This window comes from Artemia sp. Qi Xiang Cuo, chromosome 5 (genome assembly GCF_049724085.1).
Source record: "Artemia sp. Qi Xiang Cuo chromosome 5, ASM4972408v1, whole genome shotgun sequence".
NCBI classification, from domain to species: Eukaryota; Metazoa; Arthropoda; class Branchiopoda; order Anostraca; family Artemiidae; genus Artemia; species Artemia sp. Qi Xiang Cuo.
This window is the reverse complement of record NC_142798.1, coordinates 39,237,835-39,260,461: the sequence shown is the minus strand read 5'-3', so window position 1 is coordinate 39,260,461 and position 22,627 is coordinate 39,237,835. Positions and strand designations below refer to the sequence as shown.

At 33.4% G+C, this 22,627-nt stretch overlaps 2 protein-coding genes across 5 annotated transcripts in view; one reads left to right on the top strand and one right to left on the bottom strand.

The window, feature by feature from the left end:
* The window catches only part of Rbcn-3B (WD repeat-containing protein Rbcn-3B), a 289,137-nt gene that overhangs the window by 132,086 nt on the left and 134,424 nt on the right, over positions 1-22,627 (top strand). The gene's annotated exons all lie outside the window — the stretch shown is intronic.
* Positions 1-22,627, bottom strand: part of LOC148952124 (uncharacterized) — a 63,535-nt gene that overhangs the window by 1,196 nt on the left and 39,712 nt on the right. Inside the window, exons 4-5 of the mRNA XM_089088626.1 lie at positions 7,647-7,849; positions 1,393-1,464 (exon numbers count right to left, since the gene is read on the bottom strand). Of these exons, the coding sequence (XP_088944752.1) occupies positions 1,393-1,464; positions 7,647-7,849 (275 nt within the window). The remainder of the gene's footprint in view (positions 1-1,392; positions 1,465-7,646; positions 7,850-22,627) is intronic.

The window sequence follows — 22,627 nt, the reverse complement described above, 5'->3', positions numbered from 1 at the left end:
AAAATCATGGGGAAAATCGTAAAAGTTTCAAGTTTTTAGTGCGGAGGATACGGGCTCGAAGGCCTCGCTTTTTCTTCAACACTCTTAGTCTTTTATCGAAAGAAGTATCTTAAAAAAGTAAATTTGATCCTAAAGCTATAAAAGAGTTTTGAACCCTAAGTTGCTAGAATTTATCCGGAAAGAATTAAATGATTTGCTTGGTAATTTTTTCTATTATTATTTTTATTTTGTTCTATAAGAGTGAGATGTTTAACCTTTTGCTGTCCTTGTAATGTTGTCCTTGCCTGTTCATAATTTCTTCCAAAATGTAGATAGAAAGAGGAAAAAATGGAATCACTACACGAATCAGCATTATATGCAATCTGATTGTTTGAATTAGTTAAGTTGAAACTTATACAACCATAGATAACTTAAGAAGTCTGTAATTCTGTTTCAATGACCAAGACCTCCATGTGCAGTTATGTAGCATTTGGTAGTGTCGGGGGCCAAATAAAAAAGACCTTGGTGAAAAATCAGAAAAAGAACTAACAATATAAGACATTAAACAGCTTAACATGTTTTCCCTTTCCTTTGAAGGTTTGGTTGTCTTCATGAATCAAATGATTATTAATGGTTTAATTTTTACGAGTGAATAGCATTTTCAAATTCAAACAATTAATTTTGCTAATTTATTTTCACGGTTTAAATGGAGCAACACTGTTGAAAATGTGACACAGCAGTAAAAACGACATAATTTTGAGCCATTCGAAAAAAAAAAATCTTAGAATATTATGGTTTTATCATACGGGCAGACTTAAGATGGGCTCAGGGGGCGAAACCTCTTTTCAGTTTGATTATTTGTATGTCCAGTTTGTTATCTTACTTATTACGTTACATAATTTGTAAGTGCCCGTCTCCCCCCCCCCCCAGCCAATCGCTGATCTGAAAACAACTACATTTAGGCTTTATAACGGGTAGCGTTTTCTCCTGAGTAATTTTACAAGTCAGCCGTTTATTCGGATGTTCAACAGGGAGCAAATATTTTTGTTATTATTATAATTTTTAATATTGTTATTAGGCCAGACGCATAGTGGCAAGTAAGCATATCTCGTTATAGAGATTGAATACTGTCAGTAGCTTTCACTGAAAGGTGGTTAATTTCATTAGCTTGGTAAGTATACACTATTTCTGTGGCTTCGGTATGGGGCTGGAATTCATTTAGTCTGCTCAAAAAAAGCTGGCTTTTGAGGAAAAAAAACAGTAAAATAGCGTCTTTCCAAGAAATCCTGACAATGAAAAGATGGTACTGAACCAAACATAGTTATAAGATATTTTAAAAGAATTCATTGCTAGTAACTTGCGAACTTTCCTATGAGTGAGGCTGTAGAATTCTAAATACAGCGTTCAACTTACCAAAGTTTTCATGACTCTTTGCCTAAGTGTTAGAAACTCAGAGGAAAACTCGAAGAACTGATGCTGTGATTGCTATTCATTGCGGTTTTTATACAATGCAGGATCCTAACGGAGTTCAGAGAACTAAAGGGTGTGGCCACTAACTGTAGTGACGTTAGTTCTCATCGTGACGAACCTATCCTACCTTTGTTGAGAATTGGGTGGACTTTATTATATTCCGACCATCTATTAGAATGGCTGTCAGATTTAAGAAAAACAGGATGGAAAATGTGAAGAAATATCAACGTTTTACTATTTTGGGGTGAGACGCGGTTAGGACCTTGTTTGATTCCTATAAAGGGAGGGATTCCTAAGTTCTTATATAAAACATTTCTACCAAAAAAAGTTTATGGTTCTCAAGAATACTCTATGTGGGCTGACAACAATTATCCTATTTGGTCTTTCATGGTTTAAGGATTATTCCGATGTACTGAGGAAAGAGTGGTTGCTGTCCAATTCAATTTGTCATGATATCTGCAAAGGGGTAGTCAGACCGCAAACACAGTTCTTCAGAAGTAACAATTTATGTCCATTTGGTATCCAGTAGCCTCTTTTTTGGCAATAGATATGGGGCGGGGGTACCCATTTTTTTTCTTTTTCGTCATCGTATATTCCAGAAGGGGAAGTTGGATCCCAACCGAACTTCGTGTGATTTTAGTGCTAAGCATATATTTATACTATTCTGTGGTCTATAATTCATCTGACCTGTGTTGGGAGTTTGGAAAGGTTTTCAAAATGTCGTTCTAGCAGCCTAATTACTATCAGCCGAGCCAGGTACACAATTTTATGTATGGTTTTGCGTTTCCTTGATATATTTGACCTCTCTGAGGCGAGGGCTAATTTTTTTCATCTTCTTCCATCATATCTTATTATTATTTTTTTTAATAGGGATTAGCAGCCCGGATTTAAGTTGTGTCTTTGGGAGTTTCGAGTTCGATCTAATAACCTATGCAGCATTTGCTCCTAGAAAAAATGAAATCTGAGCTTTTTTTTTTTTTTTTTTTTTTTTTTTTTTTTTTTTTTAGTATGTGTCTTTGGATTCGTAAACTAATCGTTTTATGATTCGTTGATAACTCTAGAAAATTGTTCAGGGTGTCACAGAGAATAAGACAATAAGGAGAGGTTTTATCTCAAAAATAATTTTCACAATCACAGTAACATACGTAATCAATATAGAAACTTTAAATCAAACACAATAAAAAGTAGACAAAGAGATCTGTAAACAGCGGTCTTCAGTGTGTCCGCTTTTTCGTTCCTTCGTGTAAATAAAACTGATTTATGGAGTTGATTATGGAATTTGCCTTAGGTCCACACTAAACGAGTCTGATTTTAAAATAGTCTTTTTCGCAAGAGTCAAGCTGAGGCCTCCTCCTGGCTGAAGGGACATGAAACGGAGATCGACACCGCCGTTGAGACTGTAAAGTACATTGCCGTATTCTTATTATTCTTCCCTGAGGCCTTTTGATTTGTGATGAAAGCCGCGGCATTACTACTACTACTAGCAATTCATTGTAGCAGTGTGAAGCCAACACAGCTTACCATGCTCTTCCTCAACACTAATCTATTTAAGTTTCACTCTTTATCCGCTCCCTTGAAGTTCTGATTTCTTTTAATTCATTCATACAAACTCATCCCATTCTATTCAGGGCAGAGATGCATGATTCGCCCCAGATGGACAGCCAAGAACCACAATCTTTAGCAATATTTCATCCGTAATATGTAGCCTAAAGCCATCTTAATTTTTCATTTATTATAACCTAAGAAATTTGAATCGAACCATATTTTTCGTTCAGCTTGTTGTTTGATATGCTATCAATCAGGTATGTATCTAAAGCTGTTCTAGACAATTCCTCTGAGAAAGATCAAACATATCTTCCTCAACCTTTCGAAGCACTTGCTTTTCAGAGCCAAACTTGACTATAATGATTACCGCGGCTTCCAATATTCTAATTTTGGTGTTCAATGACTAATAACCTTATTCTACTAAAATGTTTTTCAACTACCAACAAACACCCTGCGCCTTGGCTATTCTGATTTTAAATCTTCACGGGATCCACCATCTTTACTAATAATATTACCCAGGTAAGTCAAGCTATCCACTTGATCGATTTTGTCGTTACCGAACATCACATCTTTGCTCTCATTTATTTCCAGTTTAATTCTTCTTATCATTCACCTATTCTTGCATTCTGAACCCTAATAACCTCCAAAAATTCATTCATTTCGTTACTATGTTGAGGGGGTCTGAAAGTCAACAGAGATTTTTATGTCTTAATTTTCAGGCATCTTTGGAACGTCCATAGGGCAAGTCATGCTACTAGGGGGGTTGACCCCCTTTTCCTTACGCCTCTCTTCCATTAAGTATATGAGTGTAATCTTTTAATTCGCATCCACTTTGTTTCTGCAACGATAGGGAGTTGTCATCCCCTCAACATTCAATTTGCACGCTAAATCAAACGTATTCTCCGGAATAATGGGAAACTTAAGGGAATCTCACAAAAAAACTAGAAAATCGGGGAATACAAATTCATTTTTAACCTTCAGGGCTCATGCATCTTTTCTCTAATAGAAAGATCTACTCATCTTCTCCTAGGTGGCCGGCGTTTACCCCCCCCCCCCCCGGCAAATACCTCCTCCCAGAAAATACCCCGGCAAAAAATGCCTCCACGGAAAATACCCCCCCGTGGATAATAAGGCTTTCCAAATTTGAGAATTTTATTTGAGTTTAACTTTTTTAATTTCCGGGGGGAAGGAATTTTGGTATTTGTGTATTATGCGCCACTCACTCAAGTTTACGCTGTGTAAAATTCAAGAAGACACCGGTTTTTTGTTAGTTTCTTCGTTACTTTAGAAATAAATTTGCGCTATAGGTTGCCACATTAGGGGGAGGGGGGTAAGCATAGCGGGTCTGCATGCAAAAAGTAGAAAGGGGGGTACCAGTCCGATCAGTACATAATTTACGCATGTTTTTATGGTTTTTGTCAGTGAGAATGAAAAAACAGGATTTTTCTCACTTGAAAAAACAGGATTTTTCTCACTTTTATTGATGTTTCTTGGACGGTTATGAGTGTTGTTCAATTTATTTGATGTTTTTCATGGATGTCAACAGTAATTTATGTCTGTTTTTTGGTTTTTGTCAGTGAGAATGAAAAAACAGAATTTTTCTCACTTGAAAAAACATGATGTTTCTCACTTTTATTGATGTTTTTTGGACGGTTATGAGTGTTGGTCAATTTATTTGATGTTTTTCATGGATGTCAACATCAATTTATGTCTGTTTTATGGTTTTTGTCAGTGAGAATGAGAAAAACAGCGACGAGTACAGCAATTTATGGATGTTTTATGGTTTTTGTTAGTGAGAATGGAAAAACAGGATTTTTCTCACTTTGATGGATGTTTCAAGGTCGATTTATTTGTTGTTGTTTGTCCAGGTGTAATGACAATGGGGTGATTTACATAATAGAGGGGAATTATTGATTCACGAAAGGGGAATTAAGAAACAAACATGGCTTCTTTGTTGTTTGGTTAACCTAACCTGAGAAATTGATTTACATAATCGGCGGGGAATTATTGATTCACGAAAGGGGAATAAAGAAACAAGTATGGCTTCTTTTATCTTAGGTCTGAGGGATAAACGCTCTATAGGTCAGAGAGAAAAATTAATGTTCTATTTTTAAATAGGGCTTCATTGATCTTTAGTGACAGGAATTAGAAATGACATCACTTGTTATCTTGGAATTATGCGGGAGTCTCAAGAGATAGAAACTCTATTTTTAAATACGGCTTCACTTGTCTTCAAGTCGGAGAGATGAATTGATATTCAAACGAAGCCATAATCGTATGGCTAGGAGCATTTATGAGACGAAGAGGTTAACGTGGGAAAGGGTTTTCTAGAAATTTTAAATGTGAAAGCGCAGGGATGCCACAAACAAAAGGAACACGCACAAATTACGTTTAGGGATTATTTGGGCGAAACCGTTTTAGACATTTTAGGGAATTATTTCGGCGAAACAGTTAGAGCCATTTTAAAAGATGATTTTAGAAGATGTTTTAGAAGAGGATTTGAGGGTGAAACTCTATGGTCGTTATAATACACAAGTTCCATTTGAACAGTGTCTCGAGGTCCCTACCCCAACCACAAAGGGCTCAGATCCCCCTACCCCAACACCAAAGTGCTCTGATCGCCTATACCCCAACCCCGAATGAAGCCCCCGGTCCTCAAACGTTCCCCGGGCACTCAACGGGCCCCCACCACCCAAAAGGCCCCTGAGACCCCATTTTTTATTACCTTTTTATGACTTAATTATATATGTTCAGAAAAAGTTATTTTCTTAATGTCCATCCTAAACCCATTTTACAAGTTAAAATGGGCGAAACCGTTTTAGACATTTTAGGGAATTATTTCGGCGAAATGGTTAGAGACATTTTAAAAGATGATTTTAGAAGATGGTTTAGAAGAGGATTTGAGGGTGAAACTCTGTGGTCGTTATAATACACAAGTTCCATTTGAGCAGTATCGTGAGGTCCCCGACCCCAACCCCAAAGGCCCCCGGTCCCCCTAATGCACCTCGAGTCCCCAAAGACCACCGGGACCCCTCCCCCCATTTTTTAAAATAATTTTTGAATTTTTTTAACGGTATTTTTTTTGACTTTTTTACGTATCTTAAAATGACATGAAATATGCTTACGGCTCTACCAATCGTACTCTGTGCTTGTTCATAGACACGAAGCGGCTTTCCCACTGGTACTCTATGGCAGTTTATCGACACTACCTAGTTTATTGCATGCATTAAATCAGTATTTTTTACGCAGTGGAAGGATAAACACACAATTCATATCTGTAAAAAAGTGAAGATGAATTATTCGACGAAAGTATTTGCACATGATAAAATCATCGTCGTGTTGAATGCTGACAAGGCGAAATACCTGAACTATCAAACGAGTGCAAGTGGTAAAACTATTGGAAATGTATGCAAGCGTTGTCATGACAGCGAGAAGTAAGATTCCTTTGGAGTACCCAAGAATCTCCATCATGCAAACGGTGGATATGCGAGACTAACATTACCAGAGAAATTAGTACTCAAAGAGAATGCCAACATAAAAATAATAGTTGATGAAGAAGGACAACTTCTAGCTATTGGTTCTGGTAACATGTTAGCCGTTGATAGATCTTATCGCCATCTTTCCGGTGTTAGCATTTGAATGAAAGCAAAGGGAAAAAGAAGGCATGCATACAGCTGCACCAACATCATAAATCATATCTTGTCAATGTGTCAAAACTGCTATCTATGCAAAAATAATTTGACAATAGATAGTGAAATCGCAGGCAGAATAAAAAGGACATTAGCAGACAATATCATCAATGAATATAAAGATGAATTGACGGAAAGGGAAGCGCAAGTGTACTAATAATGTATAATAATGTATTTAACATATTTTTATATTAATATTCTACATGTCGTTATTTCATTAAAATATTTTATGCATTATTTTGTTAAGTGTTCATTATTTTTAGGGTATGATAGAACGTCAAACGTTCAGAATATTTATTAAAAAGATCAGAGATGTAAGAAAAAGAATTTTAGAGATAATGATACTACTAGCAGGCTAAATTTTTCATAGAAGATAGAAAAGTTCAAGTTCTCTTCTGAATTTTATCAAAAACACAATTCATCTATAATGTCACCAGATAAAATAAAAAGCTTCCACTTCAGTTTTAAGTTCACGAAGACATAAAAATTTAAAGTTCACTTCAAATTTTTTCCGTAAAAGATAGGAAAAGTTATACTCTGATTTTGATTATTTTTCATGACGGAGATGTAACGCTCAATATTATGATGAATATGTTCTAAGAGAAGAGAAAAAGTGGTCCTTTAAGAGACAACATAAGAGGTCATTCTACGAAATGGATTTTAAACAACGAAAACCGTGGTGGAAGAGTTCTCATATATCATTTAACGATAAAACTAATTATCGATATGCATAATGAATTTTATATTATAATCATACAATAAATTTGTTTATACTATATTTATTTTCTCCTATTTGAAATGTATAGAATAAGGATACCAGCAGAGAATTTTGTATATTAATATTTCAGTTTGATTAGATCATTCCAATAGAGGACTATCAGTACACAGTCAAGTTTTCTATCAATGATAAAAAATAAATTATTCTTCTAGATATTTTTATTCACGTGAAATATCAATATTTACAATGGTTTTTAAATATATAATGTCTGGTTCAATTATCACAACTTCACTATCAATATCCTCCACTACCATTATATCTATGAGAGGGGGTAGTATATATTCAATCTCATTATCATTTATAGGTATATCGAACAAAGGAGACATCTCCTCAAATAAATCTTCACGTACTCTAATTGAAGATAAACCTGGTGCCAATCGCTCGTCATCTACAATACACATTCGGTTCGTAGCATCAATTTCTTTACTAGTACAGAGAAGAAGCTCCTCCTCCTCAACTGTGAGCTCGACGGTAACATCAAATGATGTACTAGTACAGAGAAGAAGCTCCTCCTCCTCAACTGTGAGCTCCCACTCGCTCCATACATCCTAAAAGATTGAGAACACTATGATCAAAAACTAGAGTTTACGGTCAAAAACCTGTATTAGTTCAGATTTTACGGGGATAGTTTATTTTCGAACCAAAGAAATTTTTTTACTATAATTTTCTTAAAAAAAAAAACTAGAGTTCTGGTGCAGCGGTGAGTTGTAGTAGTAGTAGTAGTAGTTGAGCTAAAAATAACGACACTATTAAGATTTTGGATGAAATTATCTCTCATTGGGCAACTAAATACAGTAATAGGATATGATAGCATCAACATTTTACATTTTTAATTTTCATGTTTTTGATTTTATATTGATGAAGAATTTAAACACAACTTCAACTAGTTTTTTTTTGTTCGAAATAGATGAAAGGTCCAAAACCTCAGTTAAACTAAGAGGTTACTTTCTGTAAACTTATGTCTATTGATAAACTTGTTAGTGTCAAAAACTTTTTTCACAAGAGGACATTTTTCAACTAAAAGTAAAGAGCTACTAGACTAAATCAAGTGGACATTTTTCAACTAAAAGTAATGAGCTGCTAGACTAAATAAAAAAAAATCATGAATTTATACACAGTTTTAACTAGCTAGGGCTAAATTTGTTAACGATGGATCATTGAGGACATTTTTCAACTAAAAGTAAAGAGCTACTAGACTAAATCAAAGATGTTCAGAAATAATAACGAATAATTATTCAAACTTAAATGTTCTGTAAACTTTTGTCTAGTGATGAACTTGTTAGAGTGACAAAAACTTTTTTTCCACAAGAGAACATTTTCAAGTAAAATTAAAGAGCCGCTAGACTAAATAAAAAATCATGAATTTATGCACAGTTTTAACTAGCTAGGGCTAAATTTGTTAACGATGGATCATTGAGGACATTTTTTAACTAAAAGTAAAGAGCTACTAACCTAAATCAAAGATGTACATAAATAATACTGAATAATTGTTCAAAGGTAAATTTTCTGTAAACTTTTGTATATTGTTGAACTTGTTAAAGTGACAAAAAACTCTTTTTCCACAAGAGGACATTTTCAACTAAAAGTAAAGAGCTGCTAGACTAAATAAAAAAAATCATGAATTTATGCACAGTTTTAACTAGCTAAAGCTAAATTTGTTAACGATGGATCATTAAGGACATTTTTCAACTAAAAGTAAAGAGCTACTAGACTAAATCAAAGATGTGCAGAAATAATAACGAATAATTGTTCAAACTTAAATTTTCTGTAAACTTTTGTCTAGTGATGAACTAGTTAGAGTGAAAAGAACTTCTTTTTCCACAAGAGGACATTTTTCAACTAAAAGTAAAGAGCTACTAGACTAAATCAAAGATGTGCAGAAATAATAACGAATAATAGTTCAAACTTAAATTTTCTCTAAGCTTTTGTCTAGTGATGAACTTGTTAGTGACAAAAACTTTTTTCACAAGAGGACATTTTTCAACTAAAAGTAAAGAGTTACTAGACTAAATCAAGAGTACATTTTTCAACTAAAAGTAATGAGCTGCTAGACTAAATAAAAAAATCATGAATTTATACACAGTTTTAACTAGCTAGGGCTAAATTTGTTAACGATGGATCATTGAGGAGATTTTTCAACTAAAAGTAAAGAGCTACTAGACTAAATCAAAGATGTGCAGAAATAATAACGAATAATTGTTCAAACTTAAATTTTCTGTAAGCTTTTGTCTATTGATGAACTTGTTAGAGTGACAAAAATTTTTTTTTCCACAAGAGGACATTTTCAACGAAAAGTAAAGAGCTGCTAGACTAAATAAAAAAAATCATGAATTTACGCACAGTTTTAACTAGCTAGGGCTAAATTTGTTAACGATGGATCATTGAGGACATTTTTCAACTAAAAGTAAAGAGCTACTAGACTAAATCAAAGATGTGCAGAAATAATAACGAATAATTGTTCAAATTTAAATTTTCTGTAAAATTTTGTATAGTGATGAACTTGTTAGAGTGACAAGAACTTTTTTTCCACAAGAGGACATTTTTCAACTAAAAGTAAAGAGCTACTAGACTAAATCAAAGATGTGCAGAAATAATAACGAATAATAGTTCAAACTTAAATTTTCTGTAAACTCTTGTCTAGTAATGAACTTGTGAGAGTGACAAGAACTTTTTTCCTCAAGAGGACATTTTTCAACTAAAAGTAAACAGCTACTAGACTAAATCAAAGATGTGCAGAAATAATAACGAATAATAGTTCAAACTTAAATTTTCTGTAAACTTTTGTCTAGTGATGAACTTGTTAGAGTGACAAAAACTTTTTTTCAACAAGAGGACATTTTTCAACTAAAAGTAAAGAGCTGCTAGACTAAATAAAAAAATCATGAATTTATGCACAGTTTTAACTAGCTAGGGCTAAATTTGTTAACGATGGATCATTGAGGACATTTTTCAACTAAAAGTAAAGAGCTACTAGACTAAATCAAAGATGTGCAGAAATAATAACGAATAATAGTTCAAACTTAAATTTTCTGTAAACTTATGTATAGTGATAAACTTGTTAGTGACAAAAACTTTTTTTTCCACAAGAGGACATTTTTCAACTAAAAGTAAAGAGCTGCTAGACTAAATTAAAAAAAATCATGAATTTATGCACAGTTTTAACTAGCTGGGGCTAAATTTGTGTAAAAATTCAAAATTAGGAAGGAAAACCAAATGTTCTGTATTACCTAAGTAACACGACAAAAAATCAAGAGTTTATGTACAGTTTTAAATTATAATCACGAAAAAAATTGTCATGCTACAGTTGCGATGTGTGTATAATATACAAGTATCGGAATTGTTCATGGAGAGAGAACCGGATTACACGGTATTATTTAAAACGATAAGAAATTAAATTTAAAAATTCAACTGAAAGTAAGAAGCAACATCAAAGTTCATAAGCGAACAGAAATTATTACGTATAAGAAAAGGGTCACCCTCCTCCTCAAGATATCACTCTTTACACAACTTTTTTAGAATTTAAAAACAAAGTTTATTGTTATTAAAAAAATTGAATAAAACTTTTTTATTTGATTATCTGAAGCATATTTTAATATTTTGCTTTGAACAAACTACTTTGTTAATGCGTTACTTTTTATTAACACCAACTATAAAGGAGTTTAATTATCTAGGTGCTTGAAAGCCAAGTTCAAAACTAACGATACTGTTTTAAAAAATTAGATCCACCGCTTCGACATTGCATAATAGAGTTAAATGTTGGGAGTATTTATCTTAGTTTTTGTATAAAACGTCTCGTTTTTGTAAAAAATTACAGAAAATATATTTCTATGGTTCAAATATGTAAAATCCATGGGGGAAAATATAAATTAAAATTTAAACGTACATTAGCCATTGAAGGACCGGTGAGTTCATTTGGAGTATTCATTACTTTATATATATATATCTATATATATCTATCTATATTTCAATATGCACTGAAGTTAATGACATCAAACACTAAATAATATGCGGTAATAACGGCATATTTCCTTTCCTTAATCAAATTAATAAATGCTGACCTATAGGATCATGGAAAACAGGTTAATTTTATGTCTTCTTTTTCTTTGCATAAGACCCCCAATGTCATAAGCCATTCTATTACTTGTTTTTCAGAAATAGAGTTAATTCTACCTGAACAAAGTAACTTCATATATATGAAAGTTCTTGTCATAATGTACATATTTTTCCAAAATCGTCTAATCAATTTTTAGATGGATTTTTTTTCTTCAACATAGTTGAAATACTCAATAACTGTCCTTAGAGATAAAATGGACCCTTCAGCCCCTGGAGGGAAAGGTTTTTAAGTTATGAAATTTATACCTAAGCCGGTAAAAGTTGGGATTGAAAAAGATTTTTACTCCAACTCGAAGCACAACAGTCGAGAGGGGGTTCATTCTAATTGAAAAAATATTCTAGTGACCCTTTTAAGTAACAAAAAATAATTGGAGGACAACTAGGCTCCCCCCCTCCCACATCACCTTTTTCCAAAATCGTCTAATGGGAGCCACAGAGCCGAAGGCCGGCCACGGGTGGGACCCCACCACCAAGGTTAGGATGGGGTAGGTTAACTAACATGTCTAGGTGGGCCCCTCACCTCCGGGGCCACGGGGACTGAAACCTTCCCCCGGGTGGGACCCAAACCACCAAGGTTAGGTTATGTTACCTAAAATTTGTAGGTGGCCCCCCTACCCCCGGGGGCCACGGGGACCGAAAGCCTGCCACGGGTGGGACCCCCACCACCAAGGTTAGGTTAGGTTACCTAACATTTCTAGGTGCCCCCCCCCACCCCCGGGGCCACGGGTCCGAAAGCCTGACACGGGTGGGACCCACACCACCCAGGGCAGGTTAGGTTAGATTAGGTTACCTAACATTTCTAGGTTAACTTACATCAGGTTACGTGGTGCACCACTTAACCTGATGTAAGTTAACCTAGAAATGTTAGGTAACCTAACCTAACCTTGGTTGTGGGGGTCCCACCCGTGGTAGGCTTTCGGTCCCCGTGGCCCGGGGGGTGAGGGGCCCACCTAGAAATGTTAGGTAACCTAACCTAACCTTGGTGGTGGGGTCCCACCCGTGGGCGGCCTTCGGCTCCGTGCCTCCCATTAGACGATTTTTGAAAAAGGTGATGTGGGAGGGGGGGGAGCCTAGTTGTCCTCCAATTATTTTTGTTACTTAAAAGGGTCACTAGAATCTTTTTTCAATTAGAATGAACCGCTTCTCGACTGTTGTGCTTCGAGTTGGAGTACAAATCTTTTTCAATCCCAACTTTTGCCGGCCCATGTATAAATTTCATAACTTAAAAACCTTTCCCCCAGGGGCTGAAGGGTCCATTTTATCTTTAAAGACATAGTTATTGAGTATTTCAACTATGTTGAAGAAACAAAATCCATCTAAAAATTGATTAGACGATTTTGGAAAAATATGCAAATTATGACAAGAACTTTCATATATATGAAGTTACTTTGTTCACGTAGAAATAACTCTATTTCTGAAAAACAAGTCATAGAATGGCTTATGACATTGGAGGTCTTATGCATATGAAAGAAGACATAAAATTAACTTGTTTTCCATGATCCTATAGGTCAGCATTTATTAATTTGATTAAGGACAGGAAATATGCCGTTATTACCGCATATTATTTAGTGTTTGATGTCATTAATTTCAGTGCATATTGAAATATATATATATATATATATATATATATATATATATATATATATATATATATATATATATATATATATATATATATATATAAAGTAATGAATACTCCAAATGAACTCACCGGTCCTTCAATGGCTAATGTACGTTTAAATTTTAATTTATATTTTCCCCTATGGATTTTACATATTTGAACCATAGAAATTTATTTTCTATAATTTTTTACAAAAACGAGACGATTTATACAAAAACTAAGATAAAAACTCCCAACATTTAATTCTATTAAGCAATGTCGAAGCGTTGGAGCTAATTTTTTTAAACAGTATCGTTAGTTTTGAACTTGGTTTTCAAACACCTAGATAATTAAATGCCTTTATACTTGGTGTTTATAAAAAGTAACGCACTAACAAAGTAGTTTGTTCAAAGCAAAGCATTAAACTATGCTTTAGATAATCAAATAAAAAAGTTTTATTAAATATTTTTAATAATAATAAACTTTGTTTTTAAATTCTAAAAAAGTTGTGTAAAGAGTGATGTCTTGAGGAGGGGGGTTACCCTTTTCTTATACGTAATAATTTCTGTTCGTTTATAAACTTTGATGTTGCTTCTTACTTTCAGTTGATTTTTTTAAATTTAATTTCTTATCGTTTTAAATAATACCGTGTAATCCGGTTCTCTCTCCATTAGCAATTCCGATACTGGTATATTATACACACATCGCCACTGTAGCATGAAATTTTTTTTCGTGATTATAATTTAAAACTGTACATAAACTCTTGATTTTTTGTCGTGTTACTTAGGTAATACAGGAACATTTAGTTTTCTTTCCTAATTTTGAATTTATACACAAATTTAGCCCTAGCTAGTTAAAACTGTGCATAAATTCATGATTTTTTTTATTTAGTCTAGCAGCTCATTACTTTTAGTTGAAAAATGTCCTCTTGATTTAGTCTAGTAGCTCTTTACTTTTAGTTGAAAAATGTCCTCTTGTGGAAAAAAAGTTCTTGTCACTCTAACAAGTTCATCACTATACAAAAGTTTACAGAAAATTTAAGTTTGAATAATTACTCATTATTATCTCATCACATCTTTGATTAGTCTCGTAGCTCTTTTCTTTTAGTTGAAAAATGTTCTCAATGATCCATCGTTAACAAATGTAGCCCTAGCTGGTTAAAACTGTGCATGAATTCATGATTTTTTTATTTAGTCTTGTAGCTCTTTACTTTTACTTGAAAATGTCCTCTTGTGGAAAAAAAGATTTTGTCACCCTAACAAGTCCATCACTAGACAAAAGTTTACAGAAAATTTAAGTTTGAACAATTATCGTTATTATTTCTGCACATCTTTGATTTAGTCTAGTAGCTCTTTACTTTTAGTTGAAAAATGTCCTCAATGATCCATCGTTAACAAATTTAGCCCTAGCTAGTTAAAACTGTGCATAAATTCTATGATTTTTTCTTTAGTCTAGCAGCTCTACTTTTACTTGAAAATGTCCTCTTGTGGAAAAAAAGTTTTTGTCACTAACAAGTTCATCACTAGACAAAAGTTTACAGAAAATTGAAGTTTGAATAATTATTCGTTATAATTTCTGCACATCTTTGATTTAGTCTAGTAGCTCTTTACTTTTAGTTGAAAATGTCCTCAATGATACATCGTTAACAAATTTAGCCCTAGCTAGTTAAAACTGTGTATAAATTCATGATTTTTTTTATTTAGTCTAGCAGCTCATTAATTTTAGTTGAAAAATGTCCTCTTGATTTAGTCTAGTAGCTCTTTACTTTTAGTTGAAAAATGTCCTTTTTTGAAAAAAGTTTTTGACACCCTAACAATTTTATCATTAGACATAAGTTTACAGAAAGTAGCCTCTTAGTTTAACGGAGGTATTGGACCTTTCATCTATTTCGAACAAAAAAAAAACTAGTTGAAGTTCTGTTTAAATTCTTCATCAATATAAAATCAAAAACATGAAAATTAAAAATGTAAAATGTTGATGCTATCATATCCTATTACTGTATTTAGTTGCCCAATGAGAGATAAATTCATCCAAAATCTTAATAGTGTCGTTATTTTTAGCTCAACTAATACTAATACTTCTACTACTCACCATTGCACCAGAACTCTAGTTTTTTTTTTGTAACAAAATTATGGTAAATATATTTCTTTGGTTCGAAAATAAACTATTCCCGTAAAATCTGAACTAATACAGGTTTTTGACAGTAAACTCTAGTTTTTGATCATAGTGTTCTCAATATTTTAGGATGTATGGAGCGAGTGGGAGCTCACAGTTGAGGAGGAGGAGCTTCTTCTCTGTACTAGTACATCATTTGATGTTACTGTCGAGCTCACAGTTGAGGAGGAGGAGCTTCTTCTCTGTACTAGTAAAGAAATTGATGCTACGAGCCGAATGTGTATTGTAGATGACGAGCGATTGGCACCAGGTTTATCTTCAATTAGAGTACGTGAAGATTTATTTGAGGAGATGTCTCCTTTGTTCGATATACCTATAAATGATAATGAGATTGAATGTATACCACCCCCTCTCATAGATATAATGGTAGTGGAGGATATTGACAGTGAAGTTGTGATAATTGAACCAGACATTATATATTTAAAAACTATTGTAAATATTGATATTTCACGTGAATAAAAATATCTAGAAGAATCATTTATTTTTTATCATTGATAGAAAACTTGACTGTGGACTGATAGTACTCTATTGGGATGATCTAATCAAACTGAACTATTCATCTACAGAAGTCTCTGCTGTTATCCTTATTCTATACATATCTAGTAGGAGAAAATAAATATAGTATAAACAAATTTATTGTATGATTATAATATAAAACTCATTATGCATATCAATAATTAGTTTTATCGTTAAATGATATATGAGAACTCTTCCACCACGGTTTTCGTTGTTTAAAATCTATTTCGTAAAATAACCTCTTATGTTGTCTCTTAAAGGATCACATTTTTTCTTCTCTTAGAACATATTCATCATGATAGTCAGTGTTACAGCTCCATCATGAAAAATAATCAAAATCATAGTATAACTTATCCTATCTTCTACGGAAAATTTTTGATGTGAACTTTAAATATTTATGTCTTGGTGAACTTAAAACTGAAGTGGAAGCTTTTTATTTTATCTGGTGAAATTAGAATGGAATCGTGTTCTTTGGTAATATTCAGAAGAGAACTTGAACTTTTCTATCTTTTATGAAAAATTGAGCCTGCTAGTAGTATAATTATCTCTAAAATTCTTTTTCTTACATCTCTGACCTTTTTAATAAATATTCTGAACGTTTGAAGTTCTATCATACCCTAAAAATAATGAACACTTAACAAAATAATGCATAAAATATTTTTAATGAAATAACGACATGTAGAATATTAATATAAAAATATGTTAAATACATTATTATACATTATTAGTACACTTGCGCTTCACTTTCCGTCAATTCATCTTTATATTCATTGTTGATATTGTCTGCTAATGTCCTTTTTATTCTGCCTGCGATTTCACTGTCTATTGTCACATTATTTTTACATAGATAGCAGTTTTGACACATTGACAAGATATGATTTATGATGTTGGTGCAGCTGTATGCATGTCTTCTTTTTCCTTTGCTTTCATTCGAATGCTAACACCGGAAAGATAGCGATAAGATCTATCAACGGCTAACACGCTACCAGAACCATTAGCTAGAAGTTGTCCCTCTTCATCAACTATTATTTTTACATTGGCATTCTCTTTGGGTACTAATTTTTCTGGTAATGTTAGTCTCGCATACCCACCGTTTGAATGATGGAGATTCTTGGGTACTCCAAAGGAATCTAACTTCTCGCTGTCATGACAACGCATGCATACATTTCCAATAGTGTTACCACTTGCACTCGTTTCATAGTTCAGGTATTTCTCCTTGTCAGTATTTAACACGACGATGATTTTATCATGTGCACATACTTTTGTCGAATAATTCATCTTCACTTTTTTACAGATATGAATTGTGTGTTTATCCATCCACTGCGTAAAAAATACTGATTTAATGCACGCAATAAACTAGGTAGTGTCGATAACCTGCCATAGAGTACCAGTGGGAAAGCCGCGTCGTGTCTATGAACAAGAACAGAGTACAATTGGTAGAGTCATAAGCATATTTCATGTCATTTTAAGATACGTAAAAAAGTTAAAAAAATACCATGTTAAAAAAATTCAAAAATTATTTTAAAAATGAGGGGAGGGGTCCTAGTGGTCTTTGGGGACTCGAGGTGCATTATGGGAACGGGGGCCTTTTGGGGTTGGGTTTGGGGACCTCACGATACTGCTCAAATGGAACTTGTGTATTATAACGACCACAGAGTTTCACCCTCAAATCCTCTTCTAAAACATCTTCTAAAATCATCTTTTAAAATGTCTCTAACTGTTTCGCCGAAATAATTCCCTAAAATGTCTAAAACGGTTTCGTCCATTTCAACTTGTAAAATGGGTTTAGGATGGACATTAAGAAAATAACTTGTTCTGAAAATATATAATGAAGCCTTAAGAAAGTATTAAAAAATGGGGGCTCAGGGGCCTTTGGGACGGTGGGGGCCCTTTGGGAGCCGGGGGGACCTTGGGGGACGGGGGCTTCCTTCGGGTTGGGGTATGGGGGATCGGAGCCCTTTGGGGTTGGGGTAGGGGGATCTGAGCCCTTTGTGGTTGGGGTAGGGACCTCACGACACTGTTCAAATGGAAATTGTGTATTATAATGACCACAGAGTTTCACCCTCAAATCCTCTTCTAAAACATCTTCTAAAATCATCTTTTAAAATGTCTCTGACTGTTTCGCCGAAATAATTCCCTAAAATGTCTAAAACGGTTTCGCCCAAATAATCCCTAAACGTAATTTCTGCGTGTTCCTTTTGTTTTTGGCATCCCTGCGCTGTCACATTTGAAATTTCTAGGAAACCCTTTCCCGCGTTAATCTCTTCATCTCATAAATGTTCCTAGCTACACTATTATGGTTTCGTTAGAATATCAATTTATCTCTCCGACTTGAAGATCAGTGAAGCCGTATTTAAAAATAGAATTTCTATCTCTTTAGACTCCCGCATAATTCCAAGATAACAAGTGATGTCATTTCTAATTCCTGTCACTAATGATCAATGAAGCCCTATTTAAAAATAGAACATTAATTTTTCTCTCTGACCTATAGAGCGTTTATCCCTCAGACCTAAGATCAAAGAAGCCATACTTGTTTCTTTATTCCCCTTTCGTGAATCAATAATTCCCCGCCGATTATGTAAATCAATTTCTCAGGTTAGGTTAACCAAACAACAAAGAAGCCATGTTTGTTTCTTAATTCCCCTTTCGTGAATCAATAATTCCCCTCGATTATGTGAATCACCCCATTGTCATTACACCTGGACAAACAACAACAAATAAATCGACCTTGAAACATCCATCAAAGTGAGAAAAATCCTGTTTTTCCATTCTCACTGACAAAAACCATAAAACATCCATAAATTGCTGTACTCGTCGCTGTTTTTTTAATTCTCACTGACAAAAACCATAAAACAGACATAAATTGATGTTTAAATACATGAAAAACATCAAATAAATTTACCAACACACAAAACCATCCAAAAAACATCCATAAAAGTGAGAAACATCATGTTTTTTCAAGTGAGAAAAATTCAGTTTTTTCATTCTCACTGACAAAAACCATAAAACAGACATAAATTACTGTTGACATCCATGAAAACATCAAATAAATTGACCAACACTCATAACCGTCCAAGAAACATCCATAAAAGTGAGAAAATTCCTGTTTTTTCAAGTGAGAAAAATCCTGTTTTTTCATTCTCACTGACAAAAACCATAAAAACATGCATAAATTATGTACTGATCGGACTGGTACCCCCATTTCTACTGCAAAATGTGTTTGGTACAATTATTCTGCATATTAGACAGATAGACAAATAAGTGTATTTTAAAGCTAAATATACGGCCATGAACACAGTATAATAACATAAATGAATATAGTGAATGGGGGATGGGGTGTGTTTAACCCCTCGGAAAATGCCCCCCCCCCCACGGAAAGTAACCCCCGCGGAAAATACCCCCTCCCTGGAAAATACCCTCGAGGAAAATACCCCCCCCCTGTGGAAAATAAGGTTTCTAAATTTGAAACTTTTATTCGAGTTTTTTTTAGTTTGATTAAAAAGTGCTAAGGAACGGGAAAAAGAGGAATTTAACACCAGAAGTGTCTTAAACACTTAGAAAAAAAAACACAAATCCATTTGTGTTGAAAAGCCTTCCATATGAACTTCTGCAATTTTTGGCAGTTGCGGGTGTCGAATTAAAAAAAAAATTGAAGAAGAAAAAAAAATTAGGCAAACAATCATCAAAATTAAGCTAAAACATATGGCACCAAAAATTTTAAGAAGGTTTGGCTACCCTTTGAAAGGATAGTTGACTTTGGGAACCAACAAATTCTAAATTGTTTAAGTTTTTACGGACGAAAGCGTTGTCAATTTTTAAGATTAGGTTTTTCTTATCTTCCAAGTGTAGAGCTACCGTAAATCATCATTAACCAACAAATGAAACCCAAAGCTAGCTGAAATTACAATAGATAGCTTAGTCAAACTCAAAACGAGCAAAAAGTAAAAGATGTATGGCTGACAACACCCATGTCTTCTTCAGACCAGAAAATAACTCGCACTTTACTTTAAAAAAAATAAAGAATACTAACCATGTATTGTCAGTTTCATATACATATTCTGATATCTATTCTTTATAGTCTTAATACTTCTTTATTTGTTGAAATAAAAAAACTGAAAACATTTAAAATGAATTTTGTTTTCAGTAAAGTGCAAATTACTTTCTGGTCTTGAGGAGGTGTGGGGGTTTCATCCCTACTCATGCTAATTGTTGCTATTTTGACTTTGAATAGGTTATTTATTGTTATTTCTGTTCGTTTTGGGTTCAATTCATTTATTTATTGTTATTTGTGGTAGTTTTACACTTGGACGATTATTTGAATTTATTTCTACTCAATTTTGGTTTACCGTGGCCATGGACACCGGCACGGGGGGGGGGGCATGTCCGCCTCCTGGAAATTTGGGTCTATATAGTAATTATAAGGAAACCAAAAAAAAAGCAGAATAGGGAAAAACCATGGAAAAAATGTTTGTTGCCCCACTGTTGGCTGCCTGCTAATAGATTTTGACCCATAATAAGGAAAAATGTAAGTTCTAGTTTGTGACTGAGTGACCCCTAACATATTTTTCACAATTTTTTTTTCTATATGATTTGGTTGGAGCAAAAAAAAAAAAGCAAATTCTTCATAGTAATGAATGGTAAGTAAATAGTGATCCTTGTCAATAACGAAAGTATAAGAGCCTAACTATTGATATCATTCAGTCAAAGAATCAGCTTTTTATGGTAATCTTGCGTGTGTATTTGTTTATTAGTAAAAAGTGCACTTATAGAAGACAAAAAAGTTCGCATAATTATAGAAAACACAAGGAAAACAACTTAATAAGTGGTGATTTTGGTATAAGTATGCCGTAAACTTTTGATTGCATTGCAAGAGTACCCATGAGCTGATATATGAAACCACTATATTCAGAAATGCTTCCCCTGGACAAAGTGCTAAAATTTTCTGTATTTTCCTCCTGAACGGATACGTTTTTTGTGTTTTATTATCATTTTTTTGTATCTGGGAGTGATTTTATTTATCTATTTTTCACTTTGAAAAAATTTAATTTTTTACAGTTATAAAGTTTAAAGGTGTTAAATATACTGACTTTTGGCATTCAAAATTAAATTAAAAATATTGAATTAGAAATTTTTATTTCATTTTCTTAATCTTAGTTTTGAAATTTTGCTTTGAACAAACTAATTTGATAATGTGTTACTTTTTAAAAACACTGAGTAGTCTAAAGGCATTAAAGATTTTGGTGTTTGATAACCAAGTTCAAAACTGTCGATATTGTTAAAAAATTAATTTAAAAAAACTTTTTCCACAAAATAAGTTTTTCAAAGAAAAGTAAGGAACTCCATTAAACAAAAAATGAGCAAAACTAAAATCAAATAATCTACCAAGCGTGAAACTACCCCAAATCAGCAAGGATAAATAAATGAAACCCAAAACGAACAGAAATTACAATAGATAACCAAATCAAACTCAAAACGAGCAGAAATTAACATAAGTTGGGGTCAAAACCCCTATGCCTTCCCAAGGCCAAAACATAATTTGCACTTTACTGAAAAAAATATAAATGTTTTTACTTTTATAACTTTAATAAATCAAATAATATTAAAATTTTGATTACTAAATATCAGCATGTGTATATTTAACTAACAATGCATATTCATATATATTTTTTCAGTAAAGTGAAAATTATGTTCTGGCCTTGGGAAGGCATAGGGGTTTTGAGCCCTACTCGTGTTAATTTGTGCTCGTTTTGAGTTTGACTCGGTTATTTATTGTAATTTCTGTTTGTTTTGGGTTTCATTTATATATCGATGCTGATTTGTGGTAGTTTCGCGCTTGGTAGATTATTTTATTTTATTTTTGCTCATTTTTGTTTTAATGGAGTTCTTTACTTTTCTTTGAAAACCTAATTTTTTTGAAAAAGTTTTTTTTAATTAATTTCTGTTCGTTTTATATTGTCATAGTCTTTTCAGGAAAAAGAAAATAATAGTTTAAATCTTTTTTTTAAGACTTTATAGTTTGGCCTGCTATTTGTATCCTGGAGAAAATTTTTCAGCAATTTTTAACAACATGAACCCTTTTAAAAATCTGGACACAAATAGTTGTGTTTAATTTTGTTTCATACCTCCTTTAGTTGACCTGAAATGGAAAACTTGATGCACTAACGCTATTTTGACTTGGTTAAATTTTAAGAGCAGAAGTAGCCCTGAAAGTTTGAACATAATACCCTCAGTCATTAGTAGTATCTATATAGGGAATCCGAAAAATACATGAAAAAATACATGGAATTACACACGAAAAGGGACAAGAAAACCCACGTCTGAGACACTACAGTTACACATAGACATTGCAAAAAAAAATGGCAAGGTATAAAGTGGCCAAGCATGTTTTGAAACTAAGGGAATCCTAATAGTACATGGAATTGCATAAGAATATGCTCAAAAGTGTAATATATTGAAAAGGGACAAGAAAACCCACGTCTGAGACACTACAGTTACACATGGACATTGCAAAAAAAAGCTGGCAATGTATAAAGTGGGTAAGCATGTTTTGAAACTATAGTCAAGGTTATACAAGACAATTAGACTTTTTTTTTTAAAGCTGGCAACATGTGAAGTGGTTCAACATGTTTTGGGAGTATAGTCGAAATTATATAACTAAACCAGACTGTTTTTTGAGGCAACATCCGTTTTTTAGGAGCCAATCAGAGACATCGGAGGTTGCTCAATATACGATAACACTCGACTGGTGATTGGTTACAAATA